Source organism: Globicephala melas, chromosome 17 (assembly GCF_963455315.2).
Source record: "Globicephala melas chromosome 17, mGloMel1.2, whole genome shotgun sequence".
Lineage (NCBI taxonomy): Eukaryota > Metazoa > Chordata > Mammalia > Artiodactyla > Delphinidae > Globicephala > Globicephala melas.
Genome location: NC_083330.1, coordinates 2791001 through 2810929, shown reverse-complemented (window position 1 = coordinate 2810929; position 19929 = coordinate 2791001). Strand labels below are relative to the sequence as shown.

The 19929-nt window shown below is 42.9% G+C and overlaps 1 protein-coding gene across 4 annotated transcripts in view; it reads left to right on the top strand.

Moving 5' to 3' along the window:
• RB1CC1 (RB1 inducible coiled-coil 1) overlaps positions 1 to 19929 on the top strand; it is a 60477-nt gene that overhangs the window by 22989 nt on the left and 17559 nt on the right. For all 4 annotated transcript variants that reach the window (XM_060287018.2, XM_030859774.3, XM_060287020.2 and 1 more), the window contains exons 6-15: positions 1915 to 2117; positions 3781 to 4207; positions 7952 to 8122; positions 10723 to 10907; positions 11074 to 11260; positions 11345 to 11426; positions 11549 to 11610; positions 12860 to 12963; positions 13680 to 13806; positions 13894 to 15794. In XM_060287018.2, coding sequence (XP_060143001.1) covers positions 1915 to 2117; positions 3781 to 4207; positions 7952 to 8122; positions 10723 to 10907; positions 11074 to 11260; positions 11345 to 11426; positions 11549 to 11610; positions 12860 to 12963; positions 13680 to 13806; positions 13894 to 15794 — 3449 coding nt within the window. The remainder of the gene's footprint in view (positions 1 to 1914; positions 2118 to 3780; positions 4208 to 7951; positions 8123 to 10722; positions 10908 to 11073; positions 11261 to 11344; positions 11427 to 11548; positions 11611 to 12859; positions 12964 to 13679; positions 13807 to 13893; positions 15795 to 19929) is intronic.

Here is a 19929-nt window from a genome sequence, read left to right as displayed (position 1 = left end):
CTTGTGGACTAGATTGAATTCTCTGAATCCTAAAAATATAGAATATACTTTTTTCCTTATAGATAATAACCCAGAAGAGTATCAAAAGACTAATATATTAATAGCAAAAAGCAGATGTTATAGGGATACAAGGATGGTTCAATATTTGGATATTTATTAATATAATTAATTGCCTCAATCACTAATACTTTACAGGAGAAGACATAGAGCATCATATTAATGTTGTCTGGAAGAGGCATGTGTTAAAAGTCAGCAGCTGTTCCTAATTAATTAAATAGCCCTAGAAGGGAGCAAAATAAATGTAACACAGACTGGACCAAATATAAAAAGATAATCAGCTTTCAAGTAAGTGAAAAGCTAGAGTCACTTGCATAAATCAGAATAAACCTGTTCAGTATTCTTTTGGAACTTCTGGGAAATATACTGAAGTAAAAAAAATCAAGTAAGTGGTGAAGTTAATGGAAAAGAAGTGAAAAACATCCATTTTAGATGATATGATTGCATATTCGGGAAATTTGAGAGAATTTAATAAAAGCCCACTGGAAGGAATTGTAAGGTTGATTGGGTGTTTGATAAATAGATAAACATCATTCCTATTTCTCTGTATTGGCACTGCTTTAGAATAGAAATGGGAAATAAATTGCATTCTCAATAGCAACAACAACAAAAGTCTATAAAGTTCCAGAACATAAAAACTTATTATTTTTTTAATCTTTAAAAAAAATTTTATTTTATAATGGAACATAGTTTATTAACAATAAAACATAATCAAATGAAAAGATATATTCTTAATGTTCATGATCATATTCTAATTACTATCTGTTCACTAGCTTAATTAGTTACAGTTAATTGCTATGATGAAGCATTTTTGCTTTGGGGGGGTGAGGGGAATTTGGTTGTTTTGTTTGTTTTGTTTTACATAAAATGGATATTAAGTTTGCTTGGAAGGATCACTGTCCAGGAATAGCTAAGAAAGTGATGAGAAAGAAGAATGGGAAGTGGAGGGAAGAATGTACCTCTCAGTTTGTAACATTCACCCAGAGCTACTCTAACCAAGACAGAGACGCACAGTCAAACTGTCCATCACGTCAGCAATTAGAGGCTCGGTCTTTTTGTTTGTTTGTTTTTTTGCTGCACCACTGGGTTTGTGGGATCTTAGTTCCCCCACCAGGGATCAAACCTGGGCCCCCAGCAGTGGGAGTGCAGAGTCCTAACCACTGGACGCCAGGGAAGTCCCCAGCCCTCTTGTCTTTTAACCATCCAGAGCGTGGTCTCCAGAGTCAAGTTTCCCAGTTACTTGGGTGACCTTGGACTGTTGTCTTTACTGCTAGTGAAATTAATAATAGAGTGTTGTTTATTGATAAACATATTTGAAAATGGACATATCACAATTACACATTCATAATTTTTAGTGCACTTTCACAAAGTGAACGCAAATTTTAAAATACGGTGTCACCCCAAAAGCCCCACTTCATGCTTTCTCCCTTTCAGGACCCATTATTTCTTTCATGAAGTTATCCAATATCCTGACTCCTAAAACGGTTTGTTTTCTTTTGTGTCTGGCCTCTTGGACTCAGCATTACGTTCCTGAGACTCGTTCATGTAATCACGTGTATTAGTGGTTTGTATTCACTGCTGTGTAGTATTCCACCATAGCAAGTTCACAGTTTTACTTTTGATGGTTGTTGCTGCGTTGCCCTGTGTGGACCTCTAGCTGCATTTACTCCCAGGAGCAATGAGTTCCTCCTCATTATCACGGCAACAAGCAGGAACCAGAAACGGAAACTTTCCTGTAGCAGTGCTTCCTTTGAAATGAGTTCAGAGCACATTCATGCATGTATGTAAGTACCCATATGCAGGCGTGCACACTAACATTACCTTCTTTTACCGATTCTTTCTTCTTTTCCAATATAGGAGATGTATGAAGTTGCCAAGAAACTTTGCTCTTTCTGTGAAGGTCTGGTCCATGATGAACATCTTCAGCACCAAGGCTGGGCGGCAATCATGGCCAATCTGGAGGATTGTTCAAATTCCTACCAAAAGCTACTTTTCAAATTTGAAAGTATTTATTCGAATTACCTGCAATCCGTAGAGGACATCAAGTTAAAACTTACTCAGTATGTATGCCAGTAAAGTGGGTAATAAGGTGTTTGTTTAAAATACCTTTGCAATTTATCAGTAGTTTTAGTAACAGTAATTGCGTTCTTAGTAGGCCATATATTTATTATAATTGAGGTTCATGTTTTTGAGACTTTTATGATGACTTTTATGGACTGTAAGATTTTTAAAATTATGGACAGTTTTATCCTCCATATATTTTATGAATCTGCCATGTTTCTTTTTCTTGTATTTTCTTTATGTAAAAGACTCAAAATACTTTTGAAATCATTTAGAAACCAGGAACCTTTGTCTCTTGCCTTGCTACCAGTTTTACAATAAAGTAAAGCAAAATGCAGAAGTAACAATCTAATGGGAGTGGAAAAGTTTTCAAACATTAGGCAGTCAAGGAAAATTCTATTTTTCTTTTTAAATATTGCCATATGATGAAGGCTTGCTGAGATGGAAAAAAACCTTTGTGTTCCAGTTCTCATTTAGATGTTTTTCTGGTTCTTTGCATATAAGCCCATCTGATACCCATTGGTTCTTTTTTAAAAGGGCTATAATGAATGTAAAACAATACGGCAATAATTCCACACAAATGTAGCCCTTTGTTGTGTGTGTGTTTGTGCTTTCAGTGTTTTGTATTCATTTTTTTTGGTTCTTAAACTTTTTATTTAACTAGAGTTGGAGGGAAGTATTTTCTTTTTCTTCTTTCAAGTGAACTTTATTAATTGAAGTTTCTCTATTTTGTGGCATGAATGTTTAGAACGTTTTGGCCTTAAGTGGACAATGGGGTGCATCTTGGGAAGGAAGGAATGATTAATGAAGACTGGAAGGAGCATTTACAATTTTTATAACCTGAGATTTCAAGTAACTGTTTTGGGGGGTGGGTAGTTCTCTCAGATGTTAATTTAATGTAGGATCCTGAATTATTTTACATAGTTTTTACAGAAGTCAAATCATCAAGATTTCATCTTTTCCCTATGTTTTTTTTGGTTTGTTTTTGTTTTTGTTTTGTTTTTGCGGTATGCGGGCCTCTCACTGTCGTGGCCTCTCCCGTTGCGGAGCACAGGCTCCGGACGCGCAGGCTCAGCGGCCACAGCTCATGGGCCCAGCCGCTCTGCGGCATGTGGGATCTTCCCGAACCGGGGCACGAACCCGTGTCCCCTGCATCGGCAGGCGGATTCTCAACCACTGCACCACCAGGGAAGCCCTCCCATGTTCTTTTGACAGCATACATCTATCTACCTGTTTATTTTCAGGGAGTGATGAATGCAAGAGTTAACCTTAATCTCTAATAAGAGTTTTAATTTTATGCTTTGCTTTCAATATATCAAAAATGTTTTATCTTTAAGCTAATCAAACATTAAACTTTCTATGGTAAATCTTTTTTATAAGTTCCAATTTTTTATACCTTAAGGTTTGTTAAAAACCAAGTGTCCACGTGTCTAGTGTAAACTTGCTATCTTTAGAGGGTGTTTCAGCATGTGAACGACATCCTCCTTCTCTCTGTCTTCTTTTAAAGAACACCTCATGGACTACTTAGATGCATGTAGTGTTAACAGAGAGGTGAGGTGGTGAGATTTCTGTGTGTGATAATAACATATTATTTCTTTCAAAATGCTAACCTCTGACTAGAGCAGTCCCATTATTTTACTGACAGGTCTTTTGTACTTTAAGTTTAGGAACTGCGGTTTCAGTCATGGCCAAGATTCCACTGTTGGAGTGCCTAACCAGACATAGTTACAGGGAATGTTTGGGAAGACTGGATTCCTTGCCTGAATGTGAAGGCTCAGAAAAGGCCGATATGAAAACCTCCACTGAACTGGTGCTCTCTCCCGATATGCCTGCAACAATGAACAAACCCTCCTCAACCTCATTTCACAAGTCCGTGCAACATGTAGCCCCAGACACCACAGATGCTGAAAGTGGAAAAGAAATGAGGGAACCTTGTCCAAGTCCTGTCCAGCAGGACGAAGCTGCAGTAGATGCTAAAGACGGTGACCTGCCTTTTTTTAATGTTTCTTTGTTAGACTGGATCAATGTGCAGGATAGGCCTAATGACGTGGAATCGCTGGTCAGGAAGTGCTTTGATTCCATGAGCAGGGTAAGAGTCATCTGATTTTTCTTGTCATTTAACCACTTGAAATTATGTTACCTGTACTAAATATTTTCTGTACAGTAATGGGAGAAGGGGCGGGGGTAGTACCATGTTATAGCGGAAATAATGAGCCTTGGAATAAAACTTTATAACCATATCTAAGACTTTGGACAAATCAAATCATTTAATGCATAACCTTATTTATGAACTGATAGTAAATTTGGGAAGATTATTAGAAGTAATATAGGTAAAATCTCTATGCAGTGCCGAGCCTTGAGGTGTCCACTCCAATGGGGATGGTCTTGGTGGTGGTGGTACTTTGAATTTTTTTTCTCCTGATCCTGTAATATTGCTTGGACTTTTTAATATCTTCTATCCTCTAATTTGTCCCTACAGTTAGGCTCTTTGATCTGCTAGGTAAAACTTGAACAGTCTTGCTGGTTTTCATTATTGCGCCTTGAGTACTGAGCATTCTCTACAAGTAAATCGATAAAATGATAACATTTGGCCATCGCTGTTTCTTACATTAACTTAATAATGATTCATACGTTCACATTTACAGATGCTGTAGAACTTTCAAGCTTTTGGGGGGAAAATATTAATGATATAATTTCGTTTTTATTTATAACAGTTTTTTACACTGAGAATGATTGACGTTCGATGAAATACACAAGTCTCGAGTGGTTAGTTCACTGGAGTAACCAACATCCAAAGGCAGATACATTGAACCTTTCCACCTCCCGGAAAACCCCCATGGGCCTCTTTTGCATCACTCCCCCCGCCACCCCCCCCCCCCGCGCCCCACCCCCTCCCAGGGAACTCATCTCTGAGGTTTAAAAGAAGTAATTTTAGATACAGTATCTGCCTGAGATATTTTAAAATTCAAAACCTAGACATTGTGTTTTTAGTTTGTAACCATAGTGACTTGTGTTTTGGATTAAGTTCTCCCCCAAGTACACTTATAAAAACTTTTAAACCTGGGGAATAAATCTGGAATAAACCTCTTCAGATCTGATCAGTAAGTGGATAGAAAATCTTTGAGGCCTGAGAGGAGGTTGTTGAGGCACATGCGTCAGTGATGCAGACCATATGAAACAGTATTTTGAAGGCTGCTGTTGTCTAAAGATGATGGGCAGAATACTTAAACTTTTCTCAAAGGTAAACTTTTGACTTGGAAAAGAGACTTATTAATCTTTGGTTGGTTATTGGGGGAAAGGCAGCACACTGTCTGGGATGCCTGGAAAATAGCAGCATGTTTTCTCGTTTAAGTTGTTGGACAGTAGAAATGGAATGCATTCCAAAGTTTATTCTTAGTTCTCTCAGTACACCCATTTCCTTGATGACATCCTTTAGGCATTTCTTTCATTTTGACCATTTATTATTTGTTGTCAAAGAACGCTTCAATTAAGACATTTGCCAGGGTGGGGAAGCATGGAATATATTGTGCAAAGATTACTGCCAAAAATGAATGAAAACTAGTGTTCCTATTCAAACTGTTGACATTTTAGTAGCCTAAAAATTCCATCTGTGATTGTGGAAAATCAACCACGTGATTGTGATAGGGTGATTGAAGCGTCATCTTTTATAATTCCACGTGAATCAGAGAACAGGGCTCTAGGCCACGAGAACCACTTTTTTAAAGGGCTTGCATTTGGCTTTGTGTTTGCATGTTTAAATGAAATCTAGCAAAGCCATAAGTTTTATTCACTTTATATGACAAGAGAGAAGAAACAGTGGTCCTTTTCTGGCTTAATAACGAAAATTCACAATAATTCATACCTACAGAATTCAGTGAATCTTAAAATATTCTTCCATGCTTGTCTGTGTAGTTGCGTTGTACTCTGCGTGAATTATGAGATACAGAAGCATTAGAACCAGGAGCCATGGTTTGGAGTTTGTTTTTTCTTCCTTAAATCACTGCTGTGTTTTACGTATAGCTGTAACTTGGCCCAGGTTGAAATTTTGATTATTTTAGTCATCTTTTTTAGCCTTTTATCACCCTCATAATTTATAACTAGTCAGTACTTTGCATTGGAAATGTGTGCGTTGGACTCACCGTGGACATGAGGGAATGTTCACATATGCACAAGTTTCAGTTAATGTTGCGTGAAGCAGGTGCTGCCCGTGTTAAATAATGGCTGTGTTAACTTTTTTGTGATGTTAGAAATGCAGCTTCTTATTGACTACACTGAATTCTTGATAACAGTTCATTTTTAACTGCTTTCGTATGTTGTCTGTGAACCTAACACTGTACCTAAACTGAGTAATTTACAGTCCCTTTGTGGCGATCAGGGAAGACACGAAGGAGGTGGTATTGACTAGGCTCCTCACAGGGGGGCTGAGGTGGGCTTCAGCAGCTGGCAGGACAATCCGTGTGAACAAAGATGAAGCTAGAGAAACAGCATTTGTCTGCAGTTCAGTGTTCTGTGCTTTGGGGACGCGTCTGGGTGCCGAGGGAGCCGTTTCGGGATTCCAGCAGAGGACAGCTTAGTAATCACGGCCGATGTCCCCGTGGAGGTGTGAGCGGGCAGGCAGAAACCTGCTGAACATTTGTGAGAAGGATGAAGGGTTGGACAGGCGCGGGGAGTTCACCTCCTTCGAAATCCTGTAAGAAACAGTAAGGATGGGCCATAGCACAGAGTCCTGCGGGATCTCGCCTGTTTATGGAGGAGACAGAAGAGGAGCCACACCCAGCGGAGGGGACGCCCGAAGCTGCGAGGGGTGGTCTCCCTCCCACGGGTAGGTGGGCTACACTGTGAGCCCCGCCGGAAGCCAGTGCACGGAAGACGCCAGTGTGCAGTGTTCTTCCAGGGGAAAGTGGAGCAGGGTGGAGAGAATTTTGGGGGTTCCTTGAATTACCTAAATCCCAGAAATCTTGGAGAATTAAAGCCCGGGAACAGGAGAGATTGCAGAGTAAGAGAGTGTAGTTGATCAAGCAGCTTCCTTGAGAAGCTGCAGACTGAGAATAAAGGTCTCTCCAGGAGGGAGGGAGGTTTGAAGGTGTTACTTTGTTTTAGGGGGAAGTTGATCGATCAGACAGGTAATGACCTAAGAATGTGTTTTCGTTATTAGTTCTGCTCTACTTCATAAGACCTTGAAAATAACATTTTTGGTGGGATATTGAGAATTGAATGAATTGTGGCTTGAATTGAAAGGTGTGATGCGGCTTCCCTGGTGGCGCAGTGGTTAAGAATCCGCCTGCCAGTGCAGGGGACACGGTTTGAGCCCTGGTCCAGGAAGATCCCACATGCCGCGGAGCAACTCAACCTGTGCGCCACAACTACTGAGCCTGCGCTCTAGAGCCCACGAGCCACAACTGCTGAGCCCACGTGCCACAACTACTGAAGCCCGCGCGCCTAAAGCCCGTGCTCCACAACAAGAGAAGCCACCGCAATGAGAAGCCCGTGCACCGCAGCAAAGAGTAGCGCCCATGCGCAGCAGTGAAGACCCAACACAGCCAAAAATAAATTAATTAATTTTAAAAAAAAGTTTAAAAAAAAGTGTAATGTCTAGAACTAGATTCCTACTTATGTATCCCAATATAATCAGTAGTAATTGTGTTTTATTAACACCATAACTACCCTGTTCTTAACCTTCTTGTGGAAATATAACCTTGATTTCTCATGCTTTTGCTTTTCTGTATTTTTCACTATTACTGTTTTTCATTAAAGATGTGTATCAAAATAGTGTGAAATACATTTTAAGCTATTTGCAGAAAATTTCATTCGCACATGTTTCCTTGTCATTCAGCTTGATCCACGGATCATTCGGCCCTTTATAGCAGAATGCCGTCAGACTATTGCCAATCTGGATAATCAGAACATGAAGGCCATCAAGGGGCTGGAGGACCGGCTGTACGCCCTGGACCAGATGATCGCCAGCTGCGGCCGACTCGTCAACGAGCAGAAAGAACTCGCTCAGGTGCTTGTCGCAGACTTCTCTCAGGAAAAGGAATTCGCGGTTTTCTAGACCCGTCTTTTATGTCAGTTGCTGTGCACCGTGTTTTCACTTCACCCATGAATGCTGTTCACACGGTATTACTGGTTCCACGTAGTAAAGGTGGAGGCCAGTTCTTTGCGTTCGGGTTTGAGAGCACCACGTGAGCTGAGGCTGCGGAGGGTGACGGGGAGGCGGCCCGGAGACGCTGTGAGCGGCAGGGGAGACCTGCGCACGCGACAGCCCCGTGCTCGCCACCCGAGCAGCCCCCTGCTCCCTCCTGAGGAAGCCGGGAACCTCAGAAAATTTAGGTCTCGTTTAATGCAGTGTTCTAGGAGCCCCGTTGCCAGGTTAGGTTGATGACCAGCAGAAGGTGGTGGAATCGAGGGGAGTTTTCCACGTGGTGACTGGCTGTGACTCTCGACTGCTTTGTGTGCCCCTCCCCTGGCGAGAGCACTCTGTGAGAACAGCCTGGAGCCAAAAGAGGCCACTTTTCTAACCTTGACGCTCACACATGCTTTGCTGGTTCAACTTGCCCTGCCACCATTTTTCCTCTAAATGTCTTCTTTCATTAGAACGTCAGAGTGGTCACTTTAATGGGTACAAATGTTGTATTTCACGTGCGTGGCTGAGGACGTGTAGTATTGGGGAGGTAGTTAAAGCGTGTAGATAGAGCCTTGCTGTGTTCTTTTTAAACATGTTTAAAATATTTATAGCATTTTTATAGTTTACTAACTGAATTCATCTTGTAATTACCAGATTCTCTTTTTCTGTCTCTTGATTTTGGATCCGGCCCCCTTACTGTGAACTGAATTTCTTTATCTTGTGTTTGCACCGAATGGAGCCCTCCCAGTGTAATGCTAAGATAGATGTGATACTGGGTGTCCTTGGTTAATTCCTGATCTGTAAAAATGATCGACATTTCACCATTACAGTGTTCGTAGTGGGTTGTTTTTCCTCCTTGTTTTAATAGAAACCCTTTATCAGATTAAGAAAGGTACGTTCTGCTTCGAATCTTGGACCATCCTTGGATTCTTGGAATAAGCTCAATGTGGTCATAGTATACTGTCTTTTTAACGTATTAGCTGTATTCCTTTTAAGGAATACATACATCCTTGATGTATTAAAGTCTATCATACGTTAAAATATCCTTTAGTATTTCCTTCCAGGGGCAAATGCAGGTTTTGTCGTTTGAAAATCCTTTGTTTCTGAAGGATATTTTCTCTTAATAGAGAATTCTAGGCTGTTACTGATTTACTTGTAGCACTTTGCCTTTGGTTTGGGTTTTAACAGTTTGACTGTGACATGGTGAGGTGTGGCTTTCTTTGTATTTCTCCTGCATTGGGCTTGTACTTCATGAATTGTGGATTGATGCCATATTTTTCTTGGATTCAGTAAAAAGCAATTGAAAACCTATTAAGATTTTATCAAAAGAGAATAAAGCAGTAAGTTACTTTTTAAAAATAGATTAAGTTACAGAAAAAGCACAGCCACGGTTAAGCACGCAGGATATTGAAAGAAAAATAAGATGTAAAATAATTACTAAAATTATCTTACTTTCATATATTGAATCATCTCGACTTTTTTTTTAACACACATCATTTAAACTTAAATATTTTCATGATATTTAGAAAAAACATGAAACAGAAAAGAGAGAGAGAACTACCAGAAAGTAAGAAGACACACTTGCTGTCCTTTGTTGGTTGTGTGGTTGAGCCCTACCAGGATAATTACCTATAGTAGCAAGTGTGACAGCGAGATGGGTGTGCAGATCCTAAAACTTCTATAACATGGTAACTAGTGAGTAGAGTAGGGAAAAAACCTGTGAATACAGTGATCAGCAAGATGTCTTTGGACTTTTTTTTTTTTAAGTGTTTGCTCTTGGCTTTGGCACATCTGTCTGAATTAATCTATAGTCTAAAAACCATCCCTGCCTAACAGAAAGATGCAAGGTTCACCTGTGAAAATAAATAAGGATAGCTAATAAAAAAGTGTGATAATTACTCTTCCTATGAAACAATAAAATACACTGTAGAAGTCATTGTTCTAAAGATAATGAGCACAGATCAGTGGAACAAAGTGTATAATAGCCCAGAAATACCAGAGGAGGGAATGACTTTTCAGGGAGTAGTGCAAAGTCGATGGATTTTTATTGGGGGAAGTGTATAATATGCTATTGAATATCATTGATTAGATTAAATCTGTTGTTAGTTTTCACAGGGCTTCAAGTCAGTGCCCCTGTTTTTATTTACCTGTGCTCTGACTGAACTGTGGTGTAACAGGAGTTTACAGTCATAGGTTCTAGTTCTGATTTGCCTGCTGTGTCCTTGGATATGTTGCTTTAGCTTCCTGGGTCTCATTTTTTTTTTTCTAGCACGAAAATGGAACAGAATTAGATGAGCATACATTTCTTAAGAACTCTGAATCTTTGCTATGGACACACCTACTACACTCAGAAAAGTAGGAGATTTTAAAATCTTATTTGAAAGTAGAACAGTTCATGTCTAACGTAAAGCTTTTCCTCTTAAATGAATGCTCATGGTTTTCATGAAAGTTAATATCCTTTAAAATATTTTCTCCCAAAGGGATTTTTAGCTAATCAGATGAGAGCTGAAAACTTGAAAGATGCGTCTGTGTTACCTGATTTGTGCCTGAGTCATGCAAATCAGTTGATGATTATGTTGCAAAATCATAGAAAACTGTTGGATATTAAACAGAAGTGCACCACTGCCAAACAAGAACTAGCAAATAACCTTCATGTCAGACTGAAGTAAGTGATTCTAGGGTATCTAATTTGGGATGTTGAGAGTTGATTTTTTTTTATTTCTCCCAAGTGATGGCGTAATCTTATCCCCATGTTGACATACTTCACTGGTTGATTGACATGGGCTTGGATGATGTTTACAGAGTTTGTGTGTCTTGATTTCATTCTGTAGGTGGTGTTGCTTTGTGATGCTTCATGCTGATCAGGATGGAGAGAAGTTGCAGGCTTTGCTCCGCCTCGTTATAGAGCTCTTAGAGAGAGTCAAGATCGTTGAAGCTCTGAGTACAGTTCCTCAGATGTACTGCTTAGCTGCTGTTGAGGTTGTCAGGAGAAAAATGTTCATAAAACACTACAGGGAGGTATGCAGGTTGGATTGTACTTTGATTGTGCCTGAGCCTCAGTGACTTGGCGTGTGACACTAACAGAGGCTTTCCTTTTCTTAGTGGGCTGGTGCTTTAGTCAAAGACGGAAAGCGATTATATGAGGCTGAAAAGTCAAAAAGGGAATCCTTTGGGAAGTTATTTAGTAAGTGTTCTTTATTAATAACTTATACTTTTTAAGAAAAATGCTGTTTTTATTTCATAGATATGAATAGCATTATATAGGATGAGTTGTAAAATAACCATATTGTTAATTTCTTTACACAGGGAAGTCCTTTTTAAGAAATCGTCTGTTTAGGGGATTGGACTCCTGGCCCCCATCCTTTTGTGTACGTAATTTATTTTCTAATATGACTAAATCCTGTGTGTGTTCAGATCTTTATTTCAGAAGTAGAGATATTTATCAGAAACAGAAATTTTTTATCAAAATGTTTTTGGCTTTAAGATGAATTCATAGTTTTTGGTCAGGAGTTTTCACTGCATGGGACGATGAAGTCCTACTGCACTGTCCAGATGGGTGGGAACAGATTCTCTCCCTCACCTTATCTGTCTCCACCCCTCCTGTCCCTGCCGCCCTTTCCCTCCCCTCCCCTCCCCTCTCATTCATGTTGCACAAATCCGAATAGGGTGACCCATCAGGTCATCTTCATTGAAACCATGAAAAATAAGGTTGCTGTATTTCTAAACCAGAGTGGTCTGGGGACCACTAATTCTATTACATGAAACATATGATTCCGTGATCAAAGAAGTTTTGGAAATGCTGTAGGTTTGTTGTTTTCTCCTCAGACACACTGCTTAACTGTTAAACGTGTGTTTGTACTGCAGGATTCCTTAGGACTTTAAATGTATGTGCTTTTGTGTATCTATGAATGAGTGTTGTAATAGGCAGGATTTCCCACACTCCTTTATCTAGGAACCCTGCTTAATGAAGGGTGTCTTGACGTCTCTAAATCTGCGTAAGTGATGACTCAGACCATTGGAGTTATCCTAAAAGGTGCATTTCTTGGCAGTATTTATAAAGAAATGGTAGATAATTTTTTTATGAATCTGAAATTGGCTAAGACTTTGTATTTTGGAAAATGTAATGAAAAGGTGAAGAAAAGGGCAAGGAGGAAGTTTTGCGTAAGAAAAAACGATCTTTTCTGCATTAAAACAACACAGCACGCTAGTAGGTGACAGGAATAGATACAGAGGGCTGGGGCTGTCCTCACGACTGTGCTGTTGGTCAGGTAGAAACTTGGCAATAGCCTATGTAATAGCGAGACAAATGGGTTCCTTTAATGCTGGCGAGAATGCCAGAATTCCCATGAAAAGACGCTGAGAACAGAGAAGTGGGGAGTGAGCACGGCAGTTGATCACCAACAGCTTGCACGTCCCTGTTATTTCAGACTCAGAAAAGTGGTCTCCCCATCCTCACTGAATAGTCCTTCATTTGCATTTTATTATTTTATTCAGTTTCTTAGGTGTGAGGAGATCATTTGAAGCATTTTTGTTGGTTATTGAATTTGATTATACTAAGAAATCAGTTACAAAATTATACTGTATATTTTTTTGTAAATTACTATTTTTTTAATATAGACACAGAAGCCTCGAAAGTTTGACTGTGAACTTCCAGATATTTCATTAAAAGATTTACAGTTTCTGCAATCATTTTGTCCTTCCGAAGTTCAGCCGTTCCTCAGGTAAATACAGTTCATATTTTTAGCTTTAGTTACTGCCTTGTGATGATTTCGTTACTCTGGAGCTGTGGGAAGGGCAGCAGCACCGCGAGGGGTGCCGGAGCAGAGGAGCACATCGTGAGAGCTGCCTGCTCGTGGCTGCTGGGAAGTTTCTGGGGAGTATAAAGGTGATCAGAAAAAAACGAAGAAGATAAACTAGGAGGGAATTAATGCCTTACATGAAGTTAATTCTTTTCTGGTAGTGATCTGACATTGTTGCATACTGTGAGAGATTTCTGATTTATCACTTTTATTTACTATATATTTATTTATTTATTTATTTAATTGGAGTATAATTGCTTTACAGTGGTGTGTTAGTTTCTGTTGTACAGTGAAGTGAATCAGCCACATGTATACCTATATCCCCTCCCTCTTGGACCTCCCACCCATCTAGGTCGTCACAGAGCACTGAGCTGAGCTCCCTGTGCTATACAGCAGGTTCCCACTAGCTATTTATCTTACACACGGTAGTGTATTTATGTCAATCCTGATCTCCCAATTCGTCCCACCCTCTCCTCCCCCCCCCCCTTTAATGATATGTCTTAGTCTGCTTAAACTATTCCTGGTATTGACTGAAAGACGATGGTGAGTTGCTTTTGACATAGTTTATAGTATTTGGTTGCAGTTATCCATTTTTCATTGAGAAATTAGAAATCTAATTCGATTGTGCTCTGTTTCAGGGTGCCCCTACTTTGTGACTTTGACCCTCTGCACCAGCATGTACTTGCGCTACATAATTTGGTAAAAGCAGCACAAAGTTTGGATGAAATGTCACAGACCATTACAGACCTACTGAGCGAACAAAAGGCAAATCCCGTTCTTTCCAGTGGTTCGCCCGTTAGCGTAAATGCCTGTGTTGCTGCAGCTCTGTAAGCCTGTCCCTCTCTTTTCCAGGCATCCGCGAGTCAGACGTCCCCACAGGCGGCTTCCTCACCCCGGATAGAAAGCACGACAGGAATCACAACTACTACCTCACCCAGAACACCCCCTCCACTCACTGTGCAGGGCCCCTTGTGTCCTGCAGTCTGCCCCTTAGAAGAATTGTCTCCGGATAGCATTGATGCACATACATTTGATTTTGAAACTATCCCCCATCCAAACATAGAACAGACTCTTCACCAGGCTTCGTTAGACTTGGATTCATTAGCAGAAAGTCCTGAATCAGATTTCATGTCTGCAGTGAATGAGTTTGTAATAGAGGAAAACTTGTCATCTCCCAATCCTATCAGTGATCCACAGAGTCCAGAGATGATGGTGGAATCCCTTTACTCCTCAGTCATCAATGCCATCGACAGCAGGCGAATGCAGGACACGAGTGCCCGAGGTCAGGAGCAATCGGGCCACCACGCGTCTCTCGGCGTCCAGCTGGAGAAGTGCCGTGTCACTGCCCACGACTCGCACCTCAGTGTACAAACCATAAAGGAGGACCTTTGCCACTTCCGAACGTTTGTGCAGAAGGAACAGTGTGACTTCTCAAATTCTTTAAAGTGTACAGCAGTAGAAATAAGAAACATTATTGAAAAAGTAAAATGCTCTTTGGAAATAACACTAAATGAAAGACACCAAAAAGAACTACAGTCTTTAAAAAGTGAATATGAGGGCAAACTTGCTGCACTAGTAAAGGAGAGTGAAGAAAATGAAAACAAAATCACAAAGCTGAAAGGAGACTTGGTGTGCCTTGAGGAGGTTTTACAAAATAAAGATAACGAATTTGCTTTGGTTAAACATGAGAAGGAAGCTGTCATCTGCCTGCAGAAGGAAAAGGATCAGAAGTTGTTAGAGATGGAAAGTATAATGCATACGCAACACTGCGAGATGGAAGAACTGAAGCAGTCACGGGAGACCGTGCTAGCAGACTTAAAGAGGCTCCGCGTGGAGAACGATGAGAAGCTCCAGCTGTTGAGGGCAGAGCTCCAGTGCCTGGAGCAGAGCCACCTGAAGGACTTGGAGGACACTCTGCAAGTCAGGCACACTCAGGAGCTCAAGAAGGTCATGACCGGCCACGAGGTCTGTTTGGAGAAATTAGAAAAGGAAAGTCAACAGAGAATCGAGCAGATGCAAGATTCTCATGCCACAGCCATCCAGGAAAAAGAACAGCAGCTCCAGGAATTAAAACTCAAGGTTTCTGATTTGTCGGACATGAGGTGTAAGTTAGAGGTTGAACTTGCCCTGAAGGAAGCAGAAACGGATGAAATAAAAATTTTGCTGGAAGAAAGCAGAGCCCAGCAGAAGGAGACCTTAAAATCTCTCGTCGAACAAGAGACAGAACATTTGAGAACAGAGATGGGTAAACTAAAGCAAAAGATTCAAGATGATAATGAAAATTACCAGGTGGGCTTGGCCGAACTACGAACTTTAATGACAATTGAAAAAGATCAGTGCATTTCAGAGTTAATTAGTAGACATGAAGAAGAATCTGATATGCTTAGGGCCGAGGTGAACAAAGTGACGACATTGCATCACCAAGCATCTGAAGTAGAAAAAGGCCTGAAAGAAGGATTGGCTGAACTGCAGAGTAAACTGGACTCAGAACTGAGTGCTCTTGAGAAAGAAAAAGATGAGAAGATCACCCGGCAAGAAGAGAAGTACAGAGCTATTATCCGGAACCTTGAAAAAGACAAAGAGGAATGTGTCATGTGGCACGAACAGGACCGAGAACAGCTGATTCAGAGGCTTAATTGTGAAAAAGAGGCAGCTGTTGAGACTGCCCGTAAAGAAATGAGCTTGGAAAGGGAAGCTGTTGAGAAGGAGTTGTTAGAAAAAATTAAACATCTTGAGAGTCAAATAGCAAAAAGGTAAGAATGAACTTTAGTCTATAATCATAAAATTAAAGTCTCAGTGATGGAGATTTTAATTGTGAGCGTAATCACAGTGCCTTGATTTACTCATTTACCTTAGGTAATACCTTAGGTAACGGTAACAGTGGAGATACTTTATGAAGTAAAAACGTACTTTTGAAAGTAGTGTTTCTCATAGACATCTAAAAAAATTAACAGGCTACGTGAATCCATTAGGATGGCTTTTAAAAATGGATTCGTCTTTTGGATTTTGAGAGGAATAATTTTTGAAAATTTCCTATGTTTTCGGGATCTTCTTATTCCTTTTTTAAGTTATAAATTTCCTTTTGGTTTGTTTGTAGTTCTTTCCCTAAATTCTTCATTTGAAAGTTACTTATTTTCATTCTTTTAAAATACTGTATGTATGTATGTATAAAGAGCAGCAGTTCGTAACTTGCGGGTTGGTGCTGTGTAGCTTTCTGGTGGTTATTTTCTTGATATTACGATTTCAGTTATTTCCTCTGTGATTCAAAAGATAAGGTTAAATGCTGGGTTTATACAGTGGTGAGGGTTTTTGCGTTGTTATTGTTGCTGCCGGATGTTACTGCCTTGGCTGAGAGAAATTGGGCTTCCGCATTTCCACTCGTTAAAATTATCTGAAGGGGTTTGTGGCCTAATAAACAATTTCTAGAACGTTATCGGTTGGTTCTATCATTAATTTTTCCAAGGGAACACATGTATAGGTATATTTGCATTGGCTATTTTAACCTCTGGCCGGAGGTTAAAGGGACTTTTACACCGCCTCCTGTGATCGACTGTCCGCTGTGTGGTGTTCATACCCTGGTGCGCAGTTCACCCTCCGCGTCTGTTTTGAAGACAGAAAGCCTTTATGTGTTCTGGAAGGATGGCGGGCTCTTAGAGGAACTAGGCCATACTCGAACCTTCTCAGAGCTTGGGGGACGCCGAGGTACCGGCAGTCACCGCAGAAGGCCGGGAGGGCACCGGTGACACAGCAGGAGGACAGACGCGGGCGCGCCCACCGCGGCTGGCGGCCGGCGGGGCCCCTGCGACGGCGCGGCGGCTCCGGGCGTCCCCGCGGGGCCCAGCGATGGGCTCGGGGTGCGGCTCGGCCCGGGACTGTGTTCCTGGACGACGGGAGCGGCCCCGGGGAGCAGGCCCAGCCGCCCTTCTCCTTCCGGACTCCACGCTCGTCCTCCTCGTTGGCGGATTTCCGGTTGCAGACGGGGTTCCGGGAATAATCCAGTGCAGGAGAGGCTCTGGCACTGGGGTGGGCGCAGCACGGCTGGCCGCCCGGCACCGAGCACCCTGGCCTCCCGCGGCTCCTGCGTCTCTCTCACCCGCACTGACCTGCCGGAGCCAGGCTCCTCCGACGCGGCCTCTGTCCCCCGTCTCCCCTCCCTGGAGCGTTCCCGCCACCCCGGAGTGGATGCGCGGCTCTTCATTCACCTTTCCACACGGACGGCCTCTCTCCCATACTCTGTTGGCCGGTGCTCCCCCGGGGCGGGCGTCCTCGAGTTCACTGCTGATCATGGGCGCCCCTGTCTGCCGGGCTCTCGTCCTGCCCTTGGGCTCTGGAGCCAGGCCCGCGTGTTGTGCAGCGTCCTCTGGAAACCGGGCCCGCCAGTCTGCTTCCCTGCCGGGCTCGCCGTGGCTGTGATGGAGGGAAGGGAAGCACCTCCTGTGCCCGCCTGGCGCTGCTGGGGCTCGTGTGGGCCCGCCTCGCGTCCACCACGTCGTCACCAGAGTGTCCCCCCCGGCGTCCTGGCTCCGTGGACGAGACGGTGTCCTCTTCCTGACAGGCGGCTCGGGTCACGCGGTAACTGGGGAGAGCACGGTCAGGCTCTCGGCCTCTACAGACCCAGGAGCGAGCCCTGAGCCATCTTACGGAAGGGAAACGCTCACCTGCTTCAGAATCCTGAGGGCCTCAGCCGCGATTCTCCTGTAGGACTTGCCGAGGCCCCGTACACTGCCCGTTTCTGCCGCAGACACGTCTGGCACCCGCTGGGAGACGGGCCCCGCCGCAGGGCAGCTGGCACGGGTTGCAGGGGCTCCCACACAGCAGGAGGCTGGGCAGGTGTCCAGGAGGAGCTGAGCGTACTGGGTGCTGCCCACAGCCCTCGGGGTCCTCACCCGCACCCTGGACGGGCGTCTCGCAGGCCTGGACTGCCGGGCACTCAGAAATCTCGCTGTGCTGACAGGCTTGTGGGCTTCCGCGGCCCTCATTGCTCACCCCGCCGGCACTCATGTGTCTTGCCCTGGTAGCTCAGGTGGTGGCTAATTCCTGTTTACCAGGCCTGAGGAGCATGTTGCCATAAGTGGGTTGCATTAGTGTGATTTCTTGAGGGATAGCAGGAAGATCGATAATGCCTGCCAGCGAGACTTCAACAGAGGCCCGGAGAGTTGATCTAATCCTGGATAAGACAGAGTCGATTGCGGTCCCTGTTGGTGAAATCACACTGCTTCCTGTGGTCTCTACCCGGGATTGATAGTCTGTGGCCTGTGGGAATCCAGCCCACAGCCTGGTTTTGTAAACACAGCTGTATTGGCTCACGGAGAGGCCATTTCTGCTTTGTGGCAGCTTTCAGCAGAGTTGAGTAGCTGTGACGGAGATTGTCTGAGTAACATTTATACTATTCAGTATTTGTCTTTACAGAGAAAAGTTTGTTTATCCCTGGTCTGTACTAATAAGAATAAAGGGGGAAGAAATCACCGAATCAGTAGCTACATGTCAGGTAGTAGTGGTCTTGTTAATTTGCTCCAGTGAAGAGGTTATGTATGAAATAGCAGTTTTATTGGAGTCACTACCTGATTAAATCATGATAACCCGTTGCTTGTTTTTATGTTTCCGACAGGACGCATACTTAAGTTGAGCGAGATTGTGGTAGAAATCTCCTCTGTGTTTCAGGGATTTTATGGCTCTTCCTGCCGTAATGGTCCTCGTTCCATCAGTAGGGGGACCAACAGTGATTCGCCAACAGTTGCTTTTACATCTGTTCCATTTCAGATCCTGGATGGAAGGACGCGTCTCTTGTGTATGGTTGTCAGTGGTGTCCTGGTGGACCACAGCGGCATTAGAGTCACGTGAGAGCCGGTGCTCAGGATTCCCTCAAAAGTTGATTAATTACCTTCCTTGAATACACACTCAGCCTGGAAAATGGCCATGGGTCTCTTTGAAGGTTGGAAAGAAAACTCTGTATAAAATTTTGGCATTGTAGTTGGTGACTGACTCAGGTCTTGGAATTGGGTGAAAGATGGCGATTCTCTGGAAGTTAGATCTCTGAACGCCAGCTACTGGGTTTTTTAAAAGTCAGTTTAAAAGCCTTTATCAGCCCATTCTGTTAGAGCCCTAGTGACAGCCACTGCCAGAGGTTTTTCTGGGTCAGACTTTCGGTTGCTCAGGCTCTGCTGCCTGTGAGGGTGCCACGTCCTGCGTCTGGTTAAGTGGTGCTGGTCGGCCCCTCCCCTCCAGAGCCTGTCCTGCCCGTGAAGCTCGCTGAATTTTACTGGCTTGTCCCGCCACTCTCCCTGTCCTGCAGGCGCCCTGCAGAGCCTTTGGGGTGGTGTTTCTGAAAGCCTTGGTGAAGGAGCATTCTCTGGGCCCTACCAGGGGTATATGATAAAGCCCGAGATTTTAGTTTCTTTTTAAAGTGTCACATTTTGTCAGTGGTAACAAATTATGTCATTTATTCATTGAAGTAATGTTGATCATTTTTGAGAAAACATCTATCAAAAACGCAAGTCTAAGTAACCAAAGCTTGTCATTTTTCAAATAGAAGTAGCGCACCATGAAAGAAGGTGCTCCTTCGGCGCACACAGAACAGCTGTGCAGGTGCTTTGCCATGAGACAGACGTACCTCGTGATGCAGAAGGGCTTCGTAGGTACTTCTCGTTTTGTCACACAGAGGATTAAAAGATGTAGGCTCAGTGGTCAGGATCCAGTAATATTAATAATTTTACTGCATCAAGGATATTCCAAAGTAAACCTGCCTTCACTTGGAGCGCCTTGAAGTGCAGGATACAGTGATTGAGAGTATAGTTGGTGCTACCGTCTCTCCATTAAGGTGTCAACAGTTTTATCTTCTGTGCGATGCCAGCAGGGAGTAAAAGACAGCATCTTGGCGTCATCGTGTGA